At 33.7% G+C, this 21,912-nt stretch overlaps 4 protein-coding genes across 9 annotated transcripts; all 4 read left to right on the top strand.

The window, feature by feature from the left end:
* The first annotated feature begins 7,748 nt into the window (after nucleotides 1–7,748).
* On the top strand, nucleotides 7,749–9,479 carry LOC140984889 (uncharacterized). Its single transcript, XM_073452565.1, has 4 exons — nucleotides 7,749–8,121; nucleotides 8,221–8,294; nucleotides 8,495–8,704; nucleotides 9,210–9,479. Exons 1-4 carry the CDS (start codon nucleotides 7,873–7,875, stop codon nucleotides 9,277–9,279), a joined length of 603 nt encoding a protein of 200 aa, XP_073308666.1. The 5' UTR covers nucleotides 7,749–7,872; the 3' UTR covers nucleotides 9,280–9,479.
* Nucleotides 9,480–11,254: 1,775 nt separating this feature from the next.
* LOC140984934 (uncharacterized) lies at nucleotides 11,255–14,643 on the top strand. Its single transcript, XM_073452633.1, has 7 exons — nucleotides 11,255–11,597; nucleotides 12,245–12,302; nucleotides 12,653–12,733; nucleotides 12,998–13,033; nucleotides 13,114–13,353; nucleotides 13,441–13,582; nucleotides 13,711–14,643. The coding sequence occupies exons 1-7, from the start codon at nucleotides 11,419–11,421 to the stop codon at nucleotides 14,190–14,192; spliced, it is 1,218 nt and encodes a 405-aa protein (XP_073308734.1). The 5' UTR covers nucleotides 11,255–11,418; the 3' UTR covers nucleotides 14,193–14,643.
* A 1,184-nt stretch (nucleotides 14,644–15,827) lies between these two features.
* LOC140984265 (B3 domain-containing protein Os01g0234100-like) lies at nucleotides 15,828–18,345 on the top strand. Of its 2 annotated transcripts, XM_073451543.1 has the most exons (5): nucleotides 15,836–15,906; nucleotides 15,983–16,069; nucleotides 17,065–17,099; nucleotides 17,275–17,333; nucleotides 17,438–18,345. In XM_073451543.1, exons 2-5 carry the CDS (start codon nucleotides 15,998–16,000, stop codon nucleotides 18,148–18,150), a joined length of 879 nt encoding a protein of 292 aa, XP_073307644.1. In that variant the 5' UTR covers nucleotides 15,836–15,906; nucleotides 15,983–15,997; the 3' UTR covers nucleotides 18,151–18,345. The 2 variants fall into 2 exon arrangements, with proteins under 2 accessions (XP_073307645.1, XP_073307644.1); XM_073451544.1 differs by having other exon boundaries at nucleotides 15,828–16,069.
* Nucleotides 18,346–18,542: 197 nt separating this feature from the next.
* Nucleotides 18,543–21,912, top strand: LOC140985140 (B3 domain-containing protein Os01g0234100-like). 5 transcript variants are annotated; one of them, XM_073452899.1, is made up of 7 exons: nucleotides 18,543–18,612; nucleotides 18,701–18,812; nucleotides 19,858–19,892; nucleotides 20,204–20,348; nucleotides 20,430–20,636; nucleotides 20,742–20,823; nucleotides 20,919–21,912. In XM_073452899.1, the coding sequence occupies exons 1-7, from the start codon at nucleotides 18,602–18,604 to the stop codon at nucleotides 21,662–21,664; spliced, it is 1,338 nt and encodes a 445-aa protein (XP_073309000.1). In that variant the 5' UTR covers nucleotides 18,543–18,601; the 3' UTR covers nucleotides 21,665–21,912. The 5 variants fall into 5 exon arrangements, with proteins under 5 accessions (XP_073309000.1, XP_073308998.1, XP_073308999.1 ...); XM_073452897.1 differs by having other exon boundaries at nucleotides 18,548–18,612; nucleotides 19,828–19,892; XM_073452898.1 differs by having other exon boundaries at nucleotides 18,551–18,612; nucleotides 19,828–19,892; nucleotides 20,940–21,912.

The following is a 21,912-nucleotide window of genomic DNA, read 5'->3' as shown; positions in this document are numbered from 1 at the left end:
CTCTTCTTATCTATGTAACCTCTTGACACTGATGATCACTCACCTCCCTCTTTAACCCTGGTCGTGACAACAAGGATGACGATTTATATTAACTTGTAATGATATAAAATGTAAGATTTATTAAATGTTGTAATGATATAAAATGTAAGATTTATTAAATGAGGAGCAAACTTACAAAATAAGTGATCATAAAATTATTGGAGGACAATTTAATTAACCACGCATATTTTAAATGATATTCCTAAATATCATTTACAATATACCTGTGAATAGACTTGGCCATGGGCCGGATCTGAGTCGGCACAACCTCGACCCTTACCCGGCTTGGTCATGGCAGGTTATCTTCTGAGTCATGAAAACAGTGGTCTGGGTCCAGCTTAGAGTCTGGTTAACCGTCAGTCCGAGTCGATTCGATTCTTTACTTTTTTTAAAAAAAATTGACAAATTGTTATAAAAATAAATATTTTTAAATAAAAAAAACATTTATATAATAAACATATATAAATTTTTTAAAAAAACAAAACTTGCATAATTTACCTTTTAAAAACTTTATCAAATATTTCACTATCCCAATAAAAAAATCTATTACATTTCTCAATAAAAAATATATTACATTTCTTCAATAAAAATTATATTACATTTGAATTTTCAAAATCTTATACAAAAATTATATTATATTTCATTAAATTCAATCACATTCACTTGCATTTCCTCTGTGCTTCCGGATGTTCCCTCGGTTTCTTCTTGGTCTTCTTCATCACTTTTAATATGTTATGTTCAGCTAGCGATTTTTGACCAATCATTGAGCGAATATTGGGCTTCCAGATTTTCCGGCTTTAATCTAAAACGTCTCTTATCTAATGTATTTCCTTCAATACTAAAAGCTCATCCACTGTAACTCTTGAAACGGGGCAAGTTATAATTTTTTTGTTATTATAGACAAAATTAGATATATTTGTGTTTTTTGGGACCATCATCGCAAAATGGCAAAATTTTCCACATTAGCATCACTAAAATCGAAAGTAGTATTAAAATAATTTTCAAGTATCTGACTAGAACTTGAGGATCCTCGGACATTTCGTCCATTGTCTTAATAAAAGTTATGTTCTAGTAAGTTTAAAAGTAATTTTACTAATGGCGGTTAATTTTATTTCATGTGGAATAATTTATCCACCATATTTGGTTTTAGATTAATTATATTATAAATATCATATAAATGAGTTTTAATATTAAACAAATCACTGAGATATTAAGAAATGTTTTCGTAACAAGGTCTAAATATTCATAATATAATATTAACTTTTCTTTTAATTCATCTAATTTAAGTATATGATCTAAAACAAAAGTACATAAATATATTTTAAGACTTTTTAAAAATTATTTCTCATTTTTCTTTCATACCATAAATAAATTGACTTAAAACATCATCATTATATTTAATAAGTTCACTAAAAATAAATGTAACATTGCAAACCATCATATAATTGGTCATTAACTTCATTAAATTTTTTTAATATTTCACAAATATCAGTGCATATGTTTCCCTTAATTTGAAAAAATATATGTATAACGAGCTTGAACATGTTGATGGAAAAATATGCATATTAAATACGTATATTTAAAATATAATAATAACAATTTATATGTTTAATTCAAATAAGTTGGAACATCTTGTGCAAATCGTTTAGGCTTTATACTATTTATTTTGCAAATTTGTCACATTGTTTCATAATTTGAGAATGTGTCCATAAATAATGAATTATGTTCCTAATTGATGAACATGTGATGATAAATTTTTAAGTTCATCTTGAACACACAGATTTTAAATATGACAAATACACATAATACAAAAAAATTTATCGCCACATATTTCAATAAACTTAGTAACACTATAAGTATTTGCACTATAATTATAAAAAAAATTAAAAAAACTTGATAAGTTAGACAATATTCTTCTAAAATTAACAAATATAAGTTGAGAAATATTTTTTGTCATGTGTTTCATTAAAACATCTATATGCAAGCAATCTTTTTTTAATGTTCCAAGAATTATCACTCCAATGACTTGTAATATTCATATATGAATAATTTTGCCAAAGATCACTCCAAATATCAGAACACAAAGAAATCTTATTATTTAAATTAGCAGATTTTTTAATTAATTATTTTTTTTATCAACGACTAATTTTATAAGTGTGCTTTTGAGAGTATTCTGTGGGATATATATAATAGAATGATTTGCACTGGCAAAAAGACAAATTTCAAAAAATAAGTTATCTCTAAAACTAAAAGAAAGTTGTTCAACATTACAAAATTTAGTTATTTATTCTCTAAATTTAGTTTCGACAAATTTTTAAAGTTGAGAATCTTTACCCGCTACTACTTGATCCACTCTGGCCATTTGTATAAAAGTAATTATGAAAATAAATCAACAACTGATAATAAACCAATAATCGAGACTTGATATTTTTATAATCAAGAAACAATTAGATATTGAGAGAAAATAATGTGAAAAAAAAATAAAGGGTTGGGGGTATTTAAAGAAAAAATTTAGGACAAAAAAGTGCAACAGTCGACCCACCGATCCAGGTCCGAGCCGACATGACCGGTTGACGTTGCACAACAACCATGTCATTTTGGTCGTTGACATAAAATATTGTTAGTTGATTTCAAACGAATTTATTAATTTTTTAAAAAACAGCCGACCCAATGGGTTGACGGTCACGATGGTCTCGGGTCAATCCCAGTGACCCGGTTAACCGTCTCGTTGACCACGGTTGGTTCCGATTCGGTCCAAGTTTGACTCGGTCTTTGGCTGTTCCGGTTACGTTTTACGAGTCAAGCTCGTTGTCCTGGTTAACCAGCCAGCTGATCACATCTCGTTTCTTAATCAGGTCCAAGTTTGACCCAGCCCTTGGCTAATCTACCTGTGAAAATGGGAAATAAGTGTCACCCATAAATTTGCATTCGCACCATTAAATCCGGCAACGCTTAAATAAAATGTTGTTTGTGCTTGGTGGTCCTCATACATTTACATTTATTTACCTTCCCTCTAGTACATTCATTTAACACGCCTTTAAACTCTATACCCAAATGTATCCTGTTTCTTTATTACTAAATGTACAATTTTTTTTTTAGGACAAGCCATTTTTTTAAAAATAAAATTCTTCTGAATTTTGTTTTTCTCGAAAAAAAAATATATAACTGTGACCACGAAAATAAACTAATTCACTCTTATCATACATTTTCGGTTTTATTATAAAGAGTATGTCTCTTGTGAGACGGTCTCACGAATCTTTATCTGTGAGACGGGTCAACCCTATCGATATTCACAATAAAAAGTAATACTTTTTCATAGATGACACAAATAAGATATCCATCTCACAAAATACGACCCGTGAGACCGCCTCACACAAATTTTTGCCTATTATAAATGTCTTAAAAGACCAAAAAATCAAAATTTATTATAAAACTCCAAATCTTCTGCAATATTCTCGTATCGTTCCTAAATTCTTAAGTTTTCATCCTCAAGACCCATGAACTTGTAGGTTTTGCATTACCCTAAGTAACCAAAATTGAGCAAAAGATTTGATAATTAAGTTAGTATTTAATTTATTCATAAAATGTTAATTTTCATAAACCATGTGTCAAATATTTAAATGGGAATTTAAAAAAATTTTAATCAAAATTGTTACATAATTGATTAACTCTCCCCATTAATTAAATAAAATAAATACGAGAATATGAAACTCATCTACCATGACTGACCCGTTTCAATAATACTGCCATTATTACTTGCACCGTATCCCTTCCAGAGCTGACGCAACGGCGTCGTGCTTCAACCTATTTATTTTTCTTTATTTAATGAGTTTATTCCCTTTCATTAAATTTTGCACTCACCAAATATCAATATTAATTGATATAAAAACATTGAGAAAGTAAATTTTATATTCCAACTGAAGGACTACGTTAAGATCAATATGCATGAAGTCTACTTTAACCAAAATCGAATAAATTTTTTCCTCAATATTCAATTCAAAATCAAAATTAAATGTAAGATCGAACATTTATCGCTTTATCAAAAAATATAATCGATGATAATGGTGGAACTCAAATCTAGCTCAACATCAAGTCTCACGTTTCTATTGTTATAACAACATGAACAATTATCGCACTCAACAATCTTCATCTCAATAATTGCACTCATTGCAGTCAATGAGAGTAATGGTAAAATTCAAATGTCGTAGAGCAGTACAAGCTTCAAGTTTCGATTGTTCTAGTCAACATGGACAATTATTGCACTCAACATTAAATATAAATGTTGGTCCCAAACACTGGAAGTATAATATAATGTAAAGCTAATTATAATATAGTTATAATATAAATATAATAAAAACATAATAGCGGGAGCGTTATTACAATTTATTTGAATTCATAGCATGACGTCAAACGAACGCTTTTCTACACAATCATACTTTATTTTATTTTACAATGCAGTACAATACAATCTACTAGTTAACACATTGTTTGTCTTTCCTCCGGTTATGGCTCTAGTTCCCCTATATCTGGAATTTAAAGTAAATGAAAGAAACATATGTTAAGACTTTGAGGACTTAGCGAGGTAATAATCCAAGCGTCACATACATACATACATACATACATACATACATATATACACACATACATACATACATACATACATACATACATACATACATACATANTTCAGTCATTCGTTTCAATCACATCTCATTTATTTTAACAATAATAAAATACACCAGACAATCAAATAATTCAAGGTGATCATATATAGTTCGATTTATTCCATACATTGCAATGTATGGAAATTTTAATAGTCGAGAGAGTTACGATAAATTCCAGGCCAAATGCCAAATATGTAAAATTAAAATAAGTATTAAACCTCACATTCCTATCTTACTCAGTGATTTGTTTCGATAATTCAATTGCTTCAATATTCTTATATTCATCAATTTTGTGATAACTCACGTGTTAGTAAGATTCCTCGATAGTTAATTTGTCTATGTTCAGATTTTGATAAAATAATGCTTGGACACACTTTAAAATTACGAGAAAATCATAATAATTCTAAATTAATTCCAAAAATTCTGAAATTTTCACAGCAGATGTATTTTGCAAAATGCTATAAATTTTGTATCGAAAGTTTTTTCTAATTCTAAACTCATTTTATCCAGATCGTGTATTTTCAAGTTGGTTGACTATGGGTTTTTTTGGCCCGAAAAAGGAGATTTACTCTACTGTTTCTGGCCATTGACCGAACCTTGAGCATACTAGGTATTATGTTCAACATTTTCCTTTCTATACATAAGTTCAAAAACAATAGGCATGATGGAAATCCAGAAGCATCAAAATTGAAGATAATAATTTCAAAACTTTGTGGAACTTGATTTTGTTTTTCCTTCAAAAATTCATATAAATTCATGGACTAGTCCAAAAGTTTTGAAATATGAAATTATAGTGTAGAACAAGTGCAGAAACCTTCGGATACTAAAATTCCGGTCATCAGGGCGGTGCGTGAAGGTGACTCCGATGCCACGCACGGCTGAGTTTTTCTGGGCAAACTTCATTCATCAAGATCTACAATTTTCGTATACAAAGTTTTCCAAAAAAAGAAACACATTTTGCCCAGAATTTGAATTTTAAAACTGGATGGCTAGCAACTTTGCTACCAGAAAATAGTCGCTTCCGATGACTTTCCGACCAGTTTACTAACATGCACGGATCCTACTCAACCTAAATAGCAATATTTATGTTATAACTGAACCTTGAATAAAGCGTTAAGCAGTAGTTTCAAGTGCATGAACATTAAAACAAAAAATATATTTCTGAAAATATAATTTTGTAGATTCTCACGTTTTTTGCTTTTTGAAAAGTAATCCGTGAATCTTTTTGCTACACCTCCTGCGCCAACTTGTTTCTGGGTGTGATAGGATGTTTAGGCAAATTTTTCAGAATTTTTTTGACATTGGTTACTAATTTTCAAGCATTTTTCTCATTTCTTGCCATTTTCTCACTCATTTTTTCTCTCTTTTCTACTGAATTTTTGCACGAATTTTCTTATTTTTTCCTGATATCATGAAGGTATTAATAGGCAAATATAGATGAGGATATGATGCTAATGTCTAAGAAATTTGACACCTCTCACCTATGACTTTTAGAAGAAGCAAACTACGACAATAACTCTAACTGTCCTAAGGTAGCAAAATTCCTTGTCGCATAAGTAGCGACCTGCACGAATGGTACATATGTATATTTTATTATTGTTGTTGTTATTATTCTTATTATTATTTTAATAGTAATTATACTATATATTATTATGCTATTATTATTATCTTTGGGTTGTTACAATAAAAGTATTAATAATTCGATTTTTTTGCAAGAATAATCAGTTTTAATTTGGTTTGATTATATTGGTTAAATTTTAATGTATATTGTCTAATTTTTTAAAATAAAATTGGAATGTTATATTTTAATTATGTTGTTAGTCTAACTTGTGAATTCCAAGCTTCCGATGGAATTAATAAATTCAATTTACACAAAGAGATTTGTTTCGAAAAAAATAAATAAATCAAACCTAGAATGTAGACATGACTCATCACCAATATATTTGTACATAATCATAATTACTAATTTTAATAGGAGTGAAAGCAAGTCAAGTTGCTCATGAGTAATTCCATCAAAACTCGAACCGAGCTTGATTTGACTAATCGAGTTTTAATTCTCATGAGAAACACAAGTAACTATACAATATTACACACACACACACAAATTAAGGATATTTTTGTTAATATGTATACAAAAATTTTCAAGCTAGAGTACGCTATTTTCACAAGTCGAGCGATAACTTGAAATTGAATACTCAATCGAGTTCGAGTCAAGCTATAACCTAAAAAATTAAAATTGGTTTTAGTTCGACTGGTACGATACTCGAACTCGATTTGACTCATTCGCACCCCTGACTGATAGTGAGTGAATTTCAAATTTATATAAAATAAATTTATCATATCGTAAATAAATGTACATTTATGGATTTAAAATGCTTAATTTCAAATTCATCGATTTAATAATACCAAATGTGAATTTTGATAAATAGATAATAAAAAAATAAGACAAAAATTTGTGTGAGACGGTCTCACGGGTCGTATTTTGTGAGACAAATATCTTATTTGGGTCATCCATGAAAAAGTATTAATTTTTATGATAAGAGTATTATTTTTTATTCTGAATATTGATATAGTTGACCCGTCTCACAGATAAAGATTCGTGAGACCGTCTCATAAAATACCTACTCAAAAAATAAAATGAACATAGAAATCATCCAGTTTTGGTAAATGAGTACTTCACAAAAACACAACTAACCGAACCAACCGCATGAAGTTTTCTCCTCTCATTGATTTTCAGTTATACTGTAACAAATCCGCGGTCATTCCGAGATTCCCCAGTCCACCAACCGGCTACTGCCGGTCTCCATCTCTCCACGTGTCTTTATTTTATTGGGTCCAGCCGCCATAATTATCCCCCTCATAGGGTCCCGATCCCTCGTAACGGCATTCCCATGTGCCCGCTCACCGTTAACGGAGTCAGGACCACATGCTACGTTAACCGCTCATTTGATCTCCACCGTTGGATCAAATCATCATCTTTACGAACTTCCCGTTCTGCCCCTCCTCCTCCCCCGTCAAATTTTCGGTGCCAAGTCTGGCATTGAAAGCTACATATCAAGACAAAAGAAATCGAGCTTTCAGCTTCTAAAGGCAACTTCTCTCTCGCTCTCACACACACACACATGCAAAACGCGCATGTTTATACTATGTATGTATAGGTAGAGAAAAGATGGCGGAATACCTGAAGATAAGTGAGAGGAGAAAAGCTATGGCGGCGGAGGAGGAGGAGAATGTGCAGCTGATTTTATGTAGGAAAAGGAGGCTGTGTTCTGAGCATGGAAATATGGACTCTGGAGACGTGAAATTACCTGAGAATTCACTTTCGTCGGCGGCGTCGGTAGCTTATGGATGCTCTGAGGATGATAATGAGTCAAGTGGCGACGATGTGCAGAAAGGATCGAGATCACCAGATCTGGAAGTGAGAGTTTGAAATTCAAACTCAGTTACTAATGAAAATTGTACTTGTGAAAACATATAGAATTCAGTTTCATCATTAATCGTTCCTATTTCCTTTCAGAATGTTGTTTCGGATTCCGAGCCCGAGGGTTTCGAAACGGAAACCTCAACGCCCATCAATGGCGGCTTCAGTTTGTAAGTAAATAAATTTATTGATCATTCTCCCATTCTTTAATTTCACCGTTTCAAATTCTGAATATCGGTATATCCATCCGTAAATAGAAAATCCGTTTCTACTCACTTTTTTCAAGTGAATATTCATTCAATTTAGCATTAATTTTTCATCGTTTCATCTGGTGTTTTAAATTTGTTGTGCTGTTGCTATCGTTTTTCAGTAACCTTTCTACTCCTACAAGCGAGCGTTGTGGAGACTCAGAGGAAGTGTCCATGGGATCCTCAACGGCAAAGAAGAAAAAATTGTCACAGGCGGTGAAATCTCGCCGGGATCTCTCATCGCCGGCGGCAGAGAAGATGCCATCGTCTGAGGAGATAGAAGAATTCTTCGCGGCGGCAGAAAAGTGCGACCAGAAACGACTCACTGAAAAGTAAGTGTTACCTTTTACAACTTCGTATAAGCATGTAATCATTACACACATTTGTGTTAGGTACCACTGCGCTGCGGATTACATTACTCTTTGGAGAAAAATCTGTGTTTAATTTATTATCGTGTTGGTTAATAAATATGATCCAAATATTTTAAATTCTATACATAATTTTTTAAATAATAATACATTATTACAATATCTCATTCTATGTGTACGTAAACACATGGTCACAAAAACATCTAATTTCAAGCCAGTACCATCCCATTTTTGCAAAACGGTTAAAAAGATTAAAGTTGAATCGGGAAGCGAACGTCTCATGAATATGTGGACGGACTCGAAAGATTTCACTAATTTTTCTAATAATTCAACATTTCTTTCCCTTATTTTTTTTAAATGGATGTGTTAATCATTAACCACCATTGGAAAAAATTTTGGAGTTTTTTGTTTATGCAACTTAAAGAAGCAAAAAAATGATTTGATTGAGTGGATGTCCTTCTGTTTTCAGGTATAACTATGATTTTTTGAAGGACGTTCCATTGGAGGGAAGATACCAGTGGGTTCGGTTACAGCCATGAATGATAATTCTTACTTAGAAAGGAAAAAACAAATCATCTATTTTTAATTTCCTTTTAGAAAGTTTCTGTTTCCATCTTCTGATATAGCCTAGCTCTCTCTTGTGTATAAGCTATTCCCATAATTATGTGAAAAAGCTGCTAGAGTTCTTCACTTTCTATCCATTTACTTTTCAGCAAGTAGAGAAGACCTGGAATTTGGACATGTGGTTTGAGCTAAATTTCTTTAGAATATATAACATGGAAAAGGTTTAAAATAATAGAGATAACATTTATATTTTTAATCAGAAGCTTTTGTTAAAATTTATATTTTCGCGAAGGCTTATAGCCTTGACAATATGATATTAAGGTCTCAAATTTAGAACAAAGTCTCATGTCCGATACTCAATTGTAACAAAATTTTCTCCCAACTAAAAAAATTAAAATAAAAAATGACTGTGGTGATACTTACTCACCATAAGTTCAGGTTTCCACCCCATCCCCACATATATAAAAGGGTGGTGTTTAATTACTTTGAAGTATGACTTCCTTATAAAATATTTTTGAAAACTCTTTCGATTGAATTTTGTGGAAATGCGTGTATGGTATTGTCAGATAAGGGATTCATGTGGTTTCATCAAATTTAGTTTTTTTTTTTATGAATTTGTTTTTATAGCAACTAACAAAAATATTGAAAAGGGCTTTTCTTAATTTGTATGGGGAATATTTGTGCTGTTTCCATTGATTTGGATAAATGTCCAAAGTCACCGTTTTCAATATATTCCATTCGGACATGCTAATATATATACGCTATTAGTTTATCTACGATATTTACATGCAACTACACATCGTGGGCCTTGTGAATTCATTTTGAAAATTGTTTATTTCGAGATAGATCTTTTTAAAACAGCAGCGAGGCTTTGGCTAGTAAAATATAATTGAATGCGTGTGTAATTTCCTAGTGAAATGGATAAAATCTTACATATCATGTCTCCGACAAACTTAATTATAGCGATTGATTTATTAAAATTTCTTTTAGAAAATTTTATATATTTTTTTATTAAGGCCAAAATGTATAGATAGATAACACATCGAGAACACTGAATTTCATTATCCTAATTTAAACAACTTAAGCATCCGTTGACTCACCAAACATACAAGTGATACAAAGGTTTAAAAAAGAAGAAGAGGAAAAGGGCTTTTGGTACAGATTGAAACATGTAAAGTAAAGTACTTAATTAGAAGAGATAATGCAAGTATTAGTGATGCATGTGGGTTGATTGATGGAGTGGTTTCCAAATGGCTTCCATGTGCTTTGGATCTGATGCACATTATTTTATAAATATNCTAAACAAATAAAAGATTTCACAAAAATGTATTATGAAAAATTGTATGTATGCATGTGTATGTTTATAATCTATATGGTAAATCGAATATTGGGATATAAATCAAAGTAACATGAATTATTAAATCTATTAATACATCATGAGTATTTCATGTTTAATAAAATAATGAGATGTGAGATCATGTTCTTGAGATGTACTTCATAAAACAGTAAAGACAAAAACGTGTGTGAGACGGTCTCACGGATCGTATTTTGTGAGACAGATCTCTTATTTGGGTAATCAATGAAAAAATATTACTTTTTATGATAAAACATAAATTATTAAACTTCTCGATCAATTATGGATCTTCAAGGATCTTATTCTTGTATTAAATAAAAAATATCAATAATTAACTTAATAATTTATGTTTGACCTTAATTATTGATTTAATGATCCTCACTCTGATAAAACTTGAATTAATCACACATGCATTCGGTAATTGGTTCAATCATTTGAATATAATTTTTCTTGGCTTGGGCTTATAAATCAGCCCAATTCCAAATCACTATTAAGGCCGTGAACTTGAGTTTAAGCCCAATGAGACACAGCCCGAGACAATTTCGCGTCGCTGAATTTTTAAGAATTACAAATCACTAAAATGCGCCGTGGTGCGCATCGTCTGACCTGGCACATGCTCAATCTTACTCGGCCATTTACCACCAGGAACAAAACTTCGTCACATTCTCTCTCTACATCCCCCCTTCAATCCAAATCTTCATTTCCCCCAAATCTCCAAATTGGGAAGTCGATTCTACTGGATTTGAGTTTCTAGTCGACGATGAGCATCGGCGGGAGGTGCTATTGGGTGCGGATTCGTGGAGAAGAGGTAAAAGTGAAGGGGATAGTCGTGGTTTTCACGTGGGCGTCGATTAACGGAGCTCAATTGAAGGATTTCGTCGCCCTCTACTCTTCTTTCGGATGGAATTCTCTTGTTTGCCGCTCCGATTATCTCAATCCGTACGCTCTTGTATTCGTAGTAGTTGTTTTTTTCCTTGGTGTGGGATGACTCTGATGTTTGAATTTTTTGAGCTAGATTTTGCAGTAGTGAAGTCTAGTTAGTTGTGGACAATAGTGCCTTACTGTATGAGGAAAATCGACCTTATGACGATTGATTGAATTGGTTCTGGTTGTATGCTTTGTGAGATGAAATGAACGAGTTTGCTCTGTCATTTAGTGGGATTGAAATTTGAATTATTTTTTCTTGATTATAGACGAAATCTGCACGTTTGAAGCGTGTGTTTTGTGTCACTAAATTGATAATCACGAGCTAATAAATGGTGGCGAAATGAAATTGGGATTATTATAATATTTAATTTAAAACGAAAAGGGGAAAGAATTACACTGGAATGGCTAGATTTCAGAGCCGCATATTCGTTTATATGATCAGTATGATGAAAAATCACACGAGACAGAGATATTTGAATGAGATTCTCCCTCCTGCAGTCAATAATTGTGGCACATGATACATGCATACTGCTTATTTTGCTTGTTTTAGTCCCTTTTCCTGCTTATTCTAGGAGAGTTGGTCTTGTGTGTGATCTGCATTTGACTCCGATTCTGTTCTTTGCTCAAATATCATTTGATTGTGGAATATTTTTCTGCAGTTTCATTCCTGAGAGAGCTACATCAATTGCTTTTTCTGTTCTCAGTGAGATTGCCAAGGTCAGTCTGTTTGCAATATTTGCATGTGAAATCAACGGCAAATAGAACAATAACTTATTAACACAAGCTTTAAATAATTTTCTCAATTATCTATTTATTTCAGGCCTCTGTGCTTCTGATGTTTGAAATCATGTTATTATTATGAAAGAAGTATTTTTCTTTCTTAGTTTAGGTAACCTTGTTGACTTCCCAAGCATGACTCAATGGTGATGGCCTTCATGCTACATCATCTCAATCGCATGTTGATATCATATTTTCTTGTGGTTAATTTAGACATGGTTTGCTCATCAATATTCAGTTATTAAATTCGACTCCTTTCTATCTTATTCCGCGTGTTATTGTATTCGCAGGAGCTAAGGTCTGGACTATGTCCTGTAGTCTTTTCTTCCTTTTCAGGTGGTTCTAAAGCTTGCATGTATAAGGTTTTCCAGGTAAAGTCACTACATGAGCATTTTCATGGCTGATACATGCAAAAGTTGCATCTAAATTTTTTGTTTTGTGTTGCTTCTTTTCCATTCATGAACCGTTCTTCAACTATTTCTTTGACGACTTTGTCGAACAAGTCTTTTCAATTAAGCCTTACATCACTCTGATGATGGAGTTAGTTCACTTTTATATGGTAAAATAGGACTAAAAAATACTTTCTTCTTGTTCTACATGTGGCATGTAAATGATTCTTATTCTAATGGATGCAGATTATTGAAGGACGTTCTGAAGTTGAGCTAAATCTGGTAGATTTTGTCCCTGGTCTTCTATCTATTCTATGCGTTGAGGTTACCCCCTTTTATTGAACTATTTGTGTCACTTGAAGGAGGATAGTACATTGATCGCAAGCTGCATCTCAGGCCAGATCTATGATTCTGATCCTGTTGATTTTGCTGATGACTTGGGTGCCCGATTTGCTTTACACCGTTCCATCCTCAGAATGCCTGGTTCATCAAAGCTACTTTCATTGTTTGCAAAAGGTGTTACTTCAAGCTTGGACGCTTTATTCCTTACCAGGTTTGGATCCCAAAATGCAGAGTACTGGCAAACTCTTTACTCATCAGTTGTAAGTTACCAACTGGCCTGTGCTTTTCCAATTCCTTTCTTTACTCTTTTGCTGCCTCACCCTTGTATTCTTTTACCTTTTTTCTAGGGTTTGGGTGCCCCCTTTCTCATTTTAAGCTCAGAAAATGATGGTGTGGCTCCATATTCAACTCTCTGCAACTTTGCTCAGCATTTACAGGATGTGGGGGGTGATGTAAAAGTTGTGAAGTGGACTTCCTCTGCCCAACTAGGTGTTAGTCTGAAACCAGCTGTCCGCCATGGTCTTAAATTTCCACTGCTAGTCAACTTTCATATTTGTCCTAGGTGTTAGTCTGAAACCAGCTGCATGCTTACATATTTGTTCTATTACATGTTCTAGGTCATCACAAGTATCTGACAATGCAATACACATCTGCGATAGCACAGTTGCTCGAGCGGGCAGTTTCAGTTTTTTCCCAAAAAATACAAAAACTTGGAGAAAGATCTCGGACGGACTATATGCATGATGTAATCTCTGATTTGATTTGTGATCTCCAGAATGCAGCAGTTGACTCGAATCAAAGCTTCCAAAGAGTTGCAGTGGGGCCAAACGACCACTTCTTTCTACCAAGTTCATTAGCTTATCAAAACAACAAAGAATTCGGGTCCTTACAGGAGGAGCAAAAAGAGAGGTCACCTTTACGATCAAGCCCTTGTATGCACACCAACAGTGTTCTCGGTCAAGTACTTTTCAACGTCTGTGTCCCTAAAACAGTTGAAGGTTGGGATATTAAATTTTCAGGTGCCTTGAACAGAGAGCCACTTGCTTCATTACACAAGCGATCACCATTCAGTGGCATTAAGCATAGATCAAGATTGTGAGAGCTTCTGAGGTAACTTTGTGCACTTGCAAGTTCTTGGATGTTGAGAGAATACATAGTTTTTGAAGTAAACATAACATAAAACCATGTTCGAAATTCGTCTATTGCAATCTTTGGAAAAATGGGTTTTGGATCATATGCAAGGTGATCTAGAATTTGATGGGGTAAACAACTGACTATAGTTTGACACTAAAGGTGGAGCTCGATGGATGTACGTATTAGATTATGTCAAGGTAACCTGCTCAAAACATTTTCAGTTTTTGTGTTTATAAGGAGGGATGAAGCTCGACCAGGAGTAGTCCACTAGCTCACAGTGCTGTGCTTGATATTAGCATGTGTTTATATACGAATAATGTAATCAAAATGCTTGTAAAATTCCTGTTGAGGATGAGCCATTGTGAAGTTTTTATTCGATGTTTATAAATAAAGGAGTTCCAGCTTTTTATGTTAAATGTTACTTTCCAGTTCAGATTGTGTATTACAGACAACAGTTTTCATCTCATTTTCCAATTTTTTTGTATTAATGATATTTTACCAAATTTAGAGATATTAAGAAAGGTTTGAAAGATAACTTTTTCATAATTTCAAGTGTACCATAAAATTTGAGAAATTAGAGAGCATTCCTATATCGTTCTGACCTTTTGCCACGTGGCTTATGGCTCCATGTGTTTTTGAACTATTTTTTCTTGGGGGCCACTTTATGTGTCCCACAAATGATACTTTATATTATATTTTCCAGTTTCCATGCATGAACATGTTGTGAGGCGTAGGAATGCACATTGAATTAGTATATTTAAAGTCGTTTGAAGGGGATAAAATTCAGATTTTAAAATAAAATTGTTATATATATATTACAACTCATCACATAAAAGGACATGCAAAAAGTAACGTGGATCAAACTTTGAATTTGAAAAAACACCTATTTTTGGCTAACAAAATATCGTCAGTTAAGAAAAATGTGTTTTTTTTTTAAATATTTAATAGAGGTAATGTTTTTCCCCAAATATAATGATATGTGGTTTGACCACAATGTTATTTTTATTTTTTTATGACAATAAAACTTGTGTTTTTTTATTATTTGATGTATATTGAGTAAATTTTCGACTAATATACAATTTGTGGAATAAGTTTGTTCCAATAAATTGTTAACCCGAGAATGGAATCATTATTATTATTAGTGCACCGACGCACGCGTTGCGTGCTTGTATAATATTTTTTATAATTCATTTGATTTATATTTAAATGAGGATGAAAATATAATTATAAGAAATAGTGAGAGACTATATTGTAATTTTGATATATAAATTAAAAAATAAATCTAAAAATAAAGGAATAAAAAAATGATTTCAATAAGAATTGATCCTATAACTTAAACCCAAAGAAACAATTATTCTATCCGCTGAACTACGTATAACTTGCATTAAAATTTTAACATTTTATTAATATATATAATTATTAAAACAGACCATGACACCAAAATTAGTTACTCATCTTAATCTTAGTAAAATAGTATAGATAATATAGATTTTTTAAGCAACTCACGATGCTATTTTAAATTTCAATAAATAAATGAATATTCTTTAAAAATTCAAAATTATCCGATTCGCCCACAAATAGGAGGAATGTCATGCGACATATCACATACCCCCGTACTCCCAAAAAAAGAACACTTGAAAGGTTCTTTGCAGATTTAAGGATCCTCCCTCCGTTCCGAGGTCTATTTCTTTTGTCTCTCGAGCCACCAGATTGATTATTTTGCATAATGGGTTTTGATTTGTATCTGAGTTGTAGGTGCTGAGTGACAGGATGCGGAGATTGAAGGGTAAAAAAAGAGCAAATGAAGGTGAGGAAATGGGTTCTAACCACCACCAGGGGGAGGTAAAAATGTTCTCTCTTTTTTTGTCTTTCTTAATATGGAAATGGGATTTATCAAGCCTTGTGAAAGAATGCTCCGTGTTAGACGATGCTTCAAATGTTCTTCATCACGCATAAAGAATTCTCTGCCACCTTTGTTTCTGTTCTTTTGAAACGTTTACAGCTAGCATTTGGTTTTATTCGAGTATTTCTTGAGGGGTTTTATGTCTTCCTATCGGCGTCTAATGTAAGCATAGGATTACTAATGAATTTCAACTAAAAGATGGTTTTTTGTTGGAGTTTGGACTATCGTTATGGCTTATGTAGACTACTATTTGGAAGTTTGTTGAGAACTGATGGGAATGGAAAAGGCGAAAAGGCCAGACATTGGTGATCAGTGTTCATCTTACTGATTGAACTAAGTTTACGTCATTACACGCATCGAATATCGGCCGATGAGTGAAATCGGTTCGGTTATGTTAGGTCCCACTGTGACTCAACTAGTATTAGTGTATTGGCTAATAAACTTGGGACATTTTTGGAAAGCTAAGATTTTGTGGATTTGATGTCCAGACGAGGCCCTCAGCTTGGATGTTTGGGCGCAACTTGCATCAACGACTAGCGAGAGGATTCAGTTTGGTTGAATGATTTACCTTTTGTTCTAGAACGTGGTTTTGCATGATGTATACTACTCAAAATTAATACAGAATCTTAGGTACTAGAGGGTTTTTTTCTGTGATCTTCCCTGCTCACCTCCTAGCCTCTGCTCTAAATTGTCTAGTTTAGAGATAGAAGCTATAAAAATGGCTGTATGACTGAATCTTCTGAGAGTTTGATATTCATTCATATTTTAATGGCATTTTACATGTTATTTTCCATTTTCAATTTTTTTCTTGGTTTATGGACTATGTTATGCTCTATAGCTGGATGATTTTCGATTTTTCATCATGTCACCCCATCATCTTCTTGCTTTTTTGTTGCCAATGCAAGGATCAACTAAAAGAATATTTTTAAAACAGGAAAAAACTGGAAATTTGAATACGTTTGTGATGAGGTAAGTGCTAAATCCTATTAATAAGTTTGACTTTAGTTTCTCTCAAAGGACAAGATAAGCAGGCATTAAGCTGTTGCAGAGGCAGAGGAGGCTGCTAGAAGTGGTCAACCCCATCCCTATCTCATCCCTTTTGAATTTTTTTATAAACTGTTATATTTTTTGTGAGATCATGCAGGTCGACAAAAGTAGACGGGGCTACCCAAAATTCGAGTGTTGATGTTCCTTCAACTATTGGTATAACGATTCATTTCATTATTTCTGCTGAATCATTTTCAAAAAAATCAGAATTTACTCGTCGAAAATAAATGCCAAAGAAAATGGAGATGATCAAATGGCAGGAAATGCAAGAACTGTCATGGTAAAGGAAGAACTCCTGGACCATTCACCTCAGTCCAGGTACCAAGAGCTCATTACGCCTGCCACAGTGCTGCATGATGGCTCGCACTCTGACGGCTCCGGAAGCAGCCAATTTTCAGCATCTGTTGTCAAATTTCAAGGCGTGAAAGGATTTGAAGACTTCAAGATTTCCGTGGATGGTCTAATTCTTGATTCGGAATTACCAACAGATGTTAGAGTGAAGTATTACGAGCTATGCAACAGTCAAAAAATGTTTCTTCACGACCATCTTATCACGGGCCTCGGCAGTAAGCTAGTCTCCGGAGTGATATCCGAAACATCGAATATAGCAGATGCTATCAAATCTACCAGTGTCACTCACTCTATTCACAACTTGGAATGCTGGGAGAAAACGCTTAAAGCTTTCGAAGCCTTGGGCATGAATGTTGGATTTCTTCGCACCCGGGTAGATAAGCTAGTCAAAATTTCACGCCAATATCAAGCTACCAATCAACCGAAAGACGCAAAGTTGGCACAAGTGGAAGCCAAAAAGAAAGCTTTGGGAGAGAGAGTTTCAACCATGGAAGCATTACAAAAAAGTATAGCAACCCTTCAAGAATCAATAAAGATTCTCGTGGCCGAGATAGACGGTATTGAAGGTAAAAACGAAGAGCTCGGCTTAGAGTTTAAGGAGATTGCTACTGCTTCATGGTAAGAAGCTCCCTTTTACGCAAAAAACTTCAAGTGAAAAACAAGACTTGTACATGCTTCCGATCGATCTCCAATGGTGGAGTTTAGTGGCTTTGTTGAGAAATAGTGAAACACTCAAAAACTAAGTTCACTTGTTTGTATTGAATAGAAATGTAAGCACACATTCTTCTTCTGTTGTCGATCTCTTGAAATATACTCTATCTTTTTTTTTTTTTTTTTTNCGTACATTTGCTTCAGTATTAAAAATATTTTAATATATCTTAGTTAAATTGTTTAAAGATGTTAAAATATAATTTAGATGTTTTATATATATCGCATTTCAATCAATTGTCTCTCTTTTTTTATTTTGATTAAATAAAACTGTAGGAAATTGGAAAGACACACGTCCGGATACCACAAAATCTCCGTAAAAAAGACCCAAAAAAAAAAAAATCTGTTGAAATTGTTAAGGAATCATGGATTCTTCGTCCGATTCTGAGGTCTTTCTTGATTCTTCTGTTTCTCTCGCTCGCTAGCATACTGATCATTTAGTTTAGTGGGTTTTGACTTTTAAGTAAAAATTTGTTGGTATCAAGTCAGAATATGTGGAGTTTGAGGAGTAAAAAGAGATTGTACGAAGATGAGCATGTGGGTTTTAACCACAAGAAGAACAAGAAGAAGGAGGAGGTTAAAATCCTCCCTCACCATTGTTTCGATCCTCTTGAAATTTTCCCTGCTAACATTTCGTTTTACTCGAGTATTTCTTGAATATTTGACATTAATGCTTTATTGCTTATATAGCCTGATATTGGAACTTTCAGTTAGAATCCATGCAGTGTTAGAGGTGAAAAGGTGGGCTCAGTATTTTACATTATAGATCCATTAAGATACATGCACCAGATATTCAAAGGAGAGTGAATTGTGGAGGCTTTTACAAGGGAAAGGGACTGCATGTGTTATTGTGGAGGCTGCCGTTCTATTTCCATAGACATTTCATCGACAACCGGTGGCGAATCTTTTTTGTTTTAAAAAACAATATTAGCAAATCAACTATATTCCATAAAAAAAATAGTGCATGTTACAGTAGTTGTTCACCTGTTTTAGCCTGGAACTTTGTCGCATCAACTACCGGAGCGGCCCAACTCCACGAATCATGGTTCCACGACGACTCTACTATCGTTTATGCATTAGCTAACAAATTTAGGAGCTTATTGCACTTGGAAAGCTAGTGGTTTGGATGTGTGATGTGATGTCAAACAAACAGGTCCTTAGACTGAATGCTTTGGGTGCAAATGGTTAACTGAATTGTGCAACCTACATTCTTGAAGGGTGTGATGGGGTTGGGCCTTTTCTTCGTGTAATTCGATACAATTGCGAGAATTTAATATCTTAGGTGATGAGCTTATTTAATTTTTTTAAAAGGAAGTTATAGATAATATTAGAATATTTTTTCAGATATTTTGCCTGCTCCACCTCCTGGCTCCTCTACTCTTACTGGCACTGACTGGTTTAAGGATAGAAGCGATAAACAATGTTGTATCTTCTGAGGGTTATATGTGAATAATGTTTTAATGGCATTTATTTTTACTTTAAATCTTTTTTGTATTTTCAGTTATTTTTTCTTGTTTTTGTCTATGTTATTGTGCTCTGTAGCTGGATGATTTTCATAACATAACCTTTGTTTCTTTGTTTCCATGGCAAGGATCAACTAAAAGAATATTTTTTAAAGCAGGAAAAAGATAGAAATTTCCGTAGGCCTGTGATGTGGTAAGTGTCGAATCATATGAATAAATATAAATTTGGCTTCTCTCAAGAAACAAGACTAAGCAGTCGCGGAGCTGGAGGGGCGGTTGTCCTCTTCCTTTTAAACTTTTACATACCTGTATAGTTTTTAGTTACTTTTTCTATTAAACATTTATTAGTTATTATACATCCACATAAACATGATTCCTCACCCTGAAATTTTTCGAATTTTGTTTTATACTTCTATACAAACACCAACTTCCGGCTTCGCCTTGATGAGGAGTTTCTTTTTATTACCAGATTTGTCTTATTGCAATCTCTATTTAATCTTATAGTAAAGGAGCTACAGTGAACTCAGCTAGTTGTTTCTGTGCCTTGGCACGAGCTAAAAAGGTTGAAGCTAATCTATCCCCAGAATTCCCAAGTTGTGTGAAGATTGTAACTCAACTGCAGGTCCCTGGTGGTAAAGAACAGTATCTGGTAAATCAAATTTTTATCACATATGATTTATATGAAGTTTGTGCGACACTTTTCTGTGGAATCATTGTTCTTTGACAACAGGTTTTACCGAAGAAATTTTGCTACGAACATTTGCCGATTGTCAATGATGCTGTTGTATTTGTTGACGAAAATGAGAAGGAATTCAGTGTCGGGTACAGGTTTAGCAATTGTAGATTCCGTATTGGATGGAAAAGTTTCTCTAATGCTAACAGATTACTCAAGGGAGATGTCTTAGTTTTCCATCTGATTGAGCATTGCAAGTTTAAGGTCGTTTTTTCTACACCCCTTTTTAAACATCGTTTTTGTATCTAAATTGTGGATGTTGATATGTGCTAAAATATAAAGCTATTGTTGTTTTTTTTGTATGTTAAGGTATACATTGTGAGGTCATGCAGGGCAACGAAAGTGGATGGTGCTATTCAAAATCCGAAAAAAGATGCTCTCACTGTGACTGGTATGCCTATTCATCTGATATTTTCTACTAAATCATTGGCAAATTAATTGTCAAAGAATCACATCGTGATTTGCTCGTCCAAAATACTGTCAAAGAAAATGGTGATCAAATTGCAGAAGATGCGAGAAATTGTATGGGGGTAAAGGAAGAAAAGCAGGATCTTTTTTGGGACGATAGCGACCAAGAAGACATTACAGAAAGACTTAAATTTGACCATTCGCCTTCCCCATGTTGTGATAATATTTGCTCCAATGTCTTTGGAAGCATCCGGTTTTCAGCATCTGTACTCAAATTTCAGGATGTGAAAAGATTCGAGGATTTCAAAATTTATGTGGATGGCCTAATCCTGGACTCGGAATTACCAGTGCATGCTAAAATGAAGTATTATGAGTTGTGCTGCAGTCGGAAGATGTTTCTTCATGACCGTATGACCGGCCTTAGCAGCAAGCTTGTTACTGGAATGATTTCTGAAACCTCGAATATTGCAGATGCTATACAATCTACAAGTCTCGCTGCCTCTCTTCATAATTTGGAATCCTGGGACAACACTCTTAAAGCTTTTGAAGACCTCGGCATGAGCGTGGGATTTCTACGTACTCGGATAGATATGCTAGTCAAGATTTCACGCAAATACCAAACTATTAACGAATCAAACAGTGCTAAATCTGTGCAAGTTGAGGAGAAAAAGAGAGCTTTGAATGAGAAAGTCTCATCCATGGATGCATTGCGAAAAAGTATAGCGGCCCTTGAAGAATCGATAAAAAGTCTTGAGGCCGAGATAGATGGCGAGAAGGAAGGGCTGGGATCTGAGTTTAATAAAATTGCTACTGCTCCATGGTGAAAAGCTTTCAGTTATTGGAGAAATTTTGTACTATGAACCGGACAGATGGTTTCGATAAACCTCCGGTGGTTGGTGGTGTAACTTAGAATTTTCATATGGTGGCTTTCTTTTGGTATCCTTGAGAACTAGTATGCCACCCTAGAGGCAGAAGATATGTCTACTTTTTTGAGTTGAATAGAAATGTGAGCACACTTTCTTCTGTCTCCCATCTCTTGTGGCCTGACTTCTTGAATGAGAGAGTTTTTGCA

The sequence above is a fragment of the Primulina huaijiensis genome, chromosome 9 (assembly GCF_012295235.1).
Source record: "Primulina huaijiensis isolate GDHJ02 chromosome 9, ASM1229523v2, whole genome shotgun sequence".
NCBI classification, from domain to species: domain Eukaryota; kingdom Viridiplantae; phylum Streptophyta; class Magnoliopsida; order Lamiales; family Gesneriaceae; genus Primulina; species Primulina huaijiensis.
Note: the sequence above shows the minus strand (reverse complement) of the source record. Positions and strands in the feature narration are given on the sequence as shown.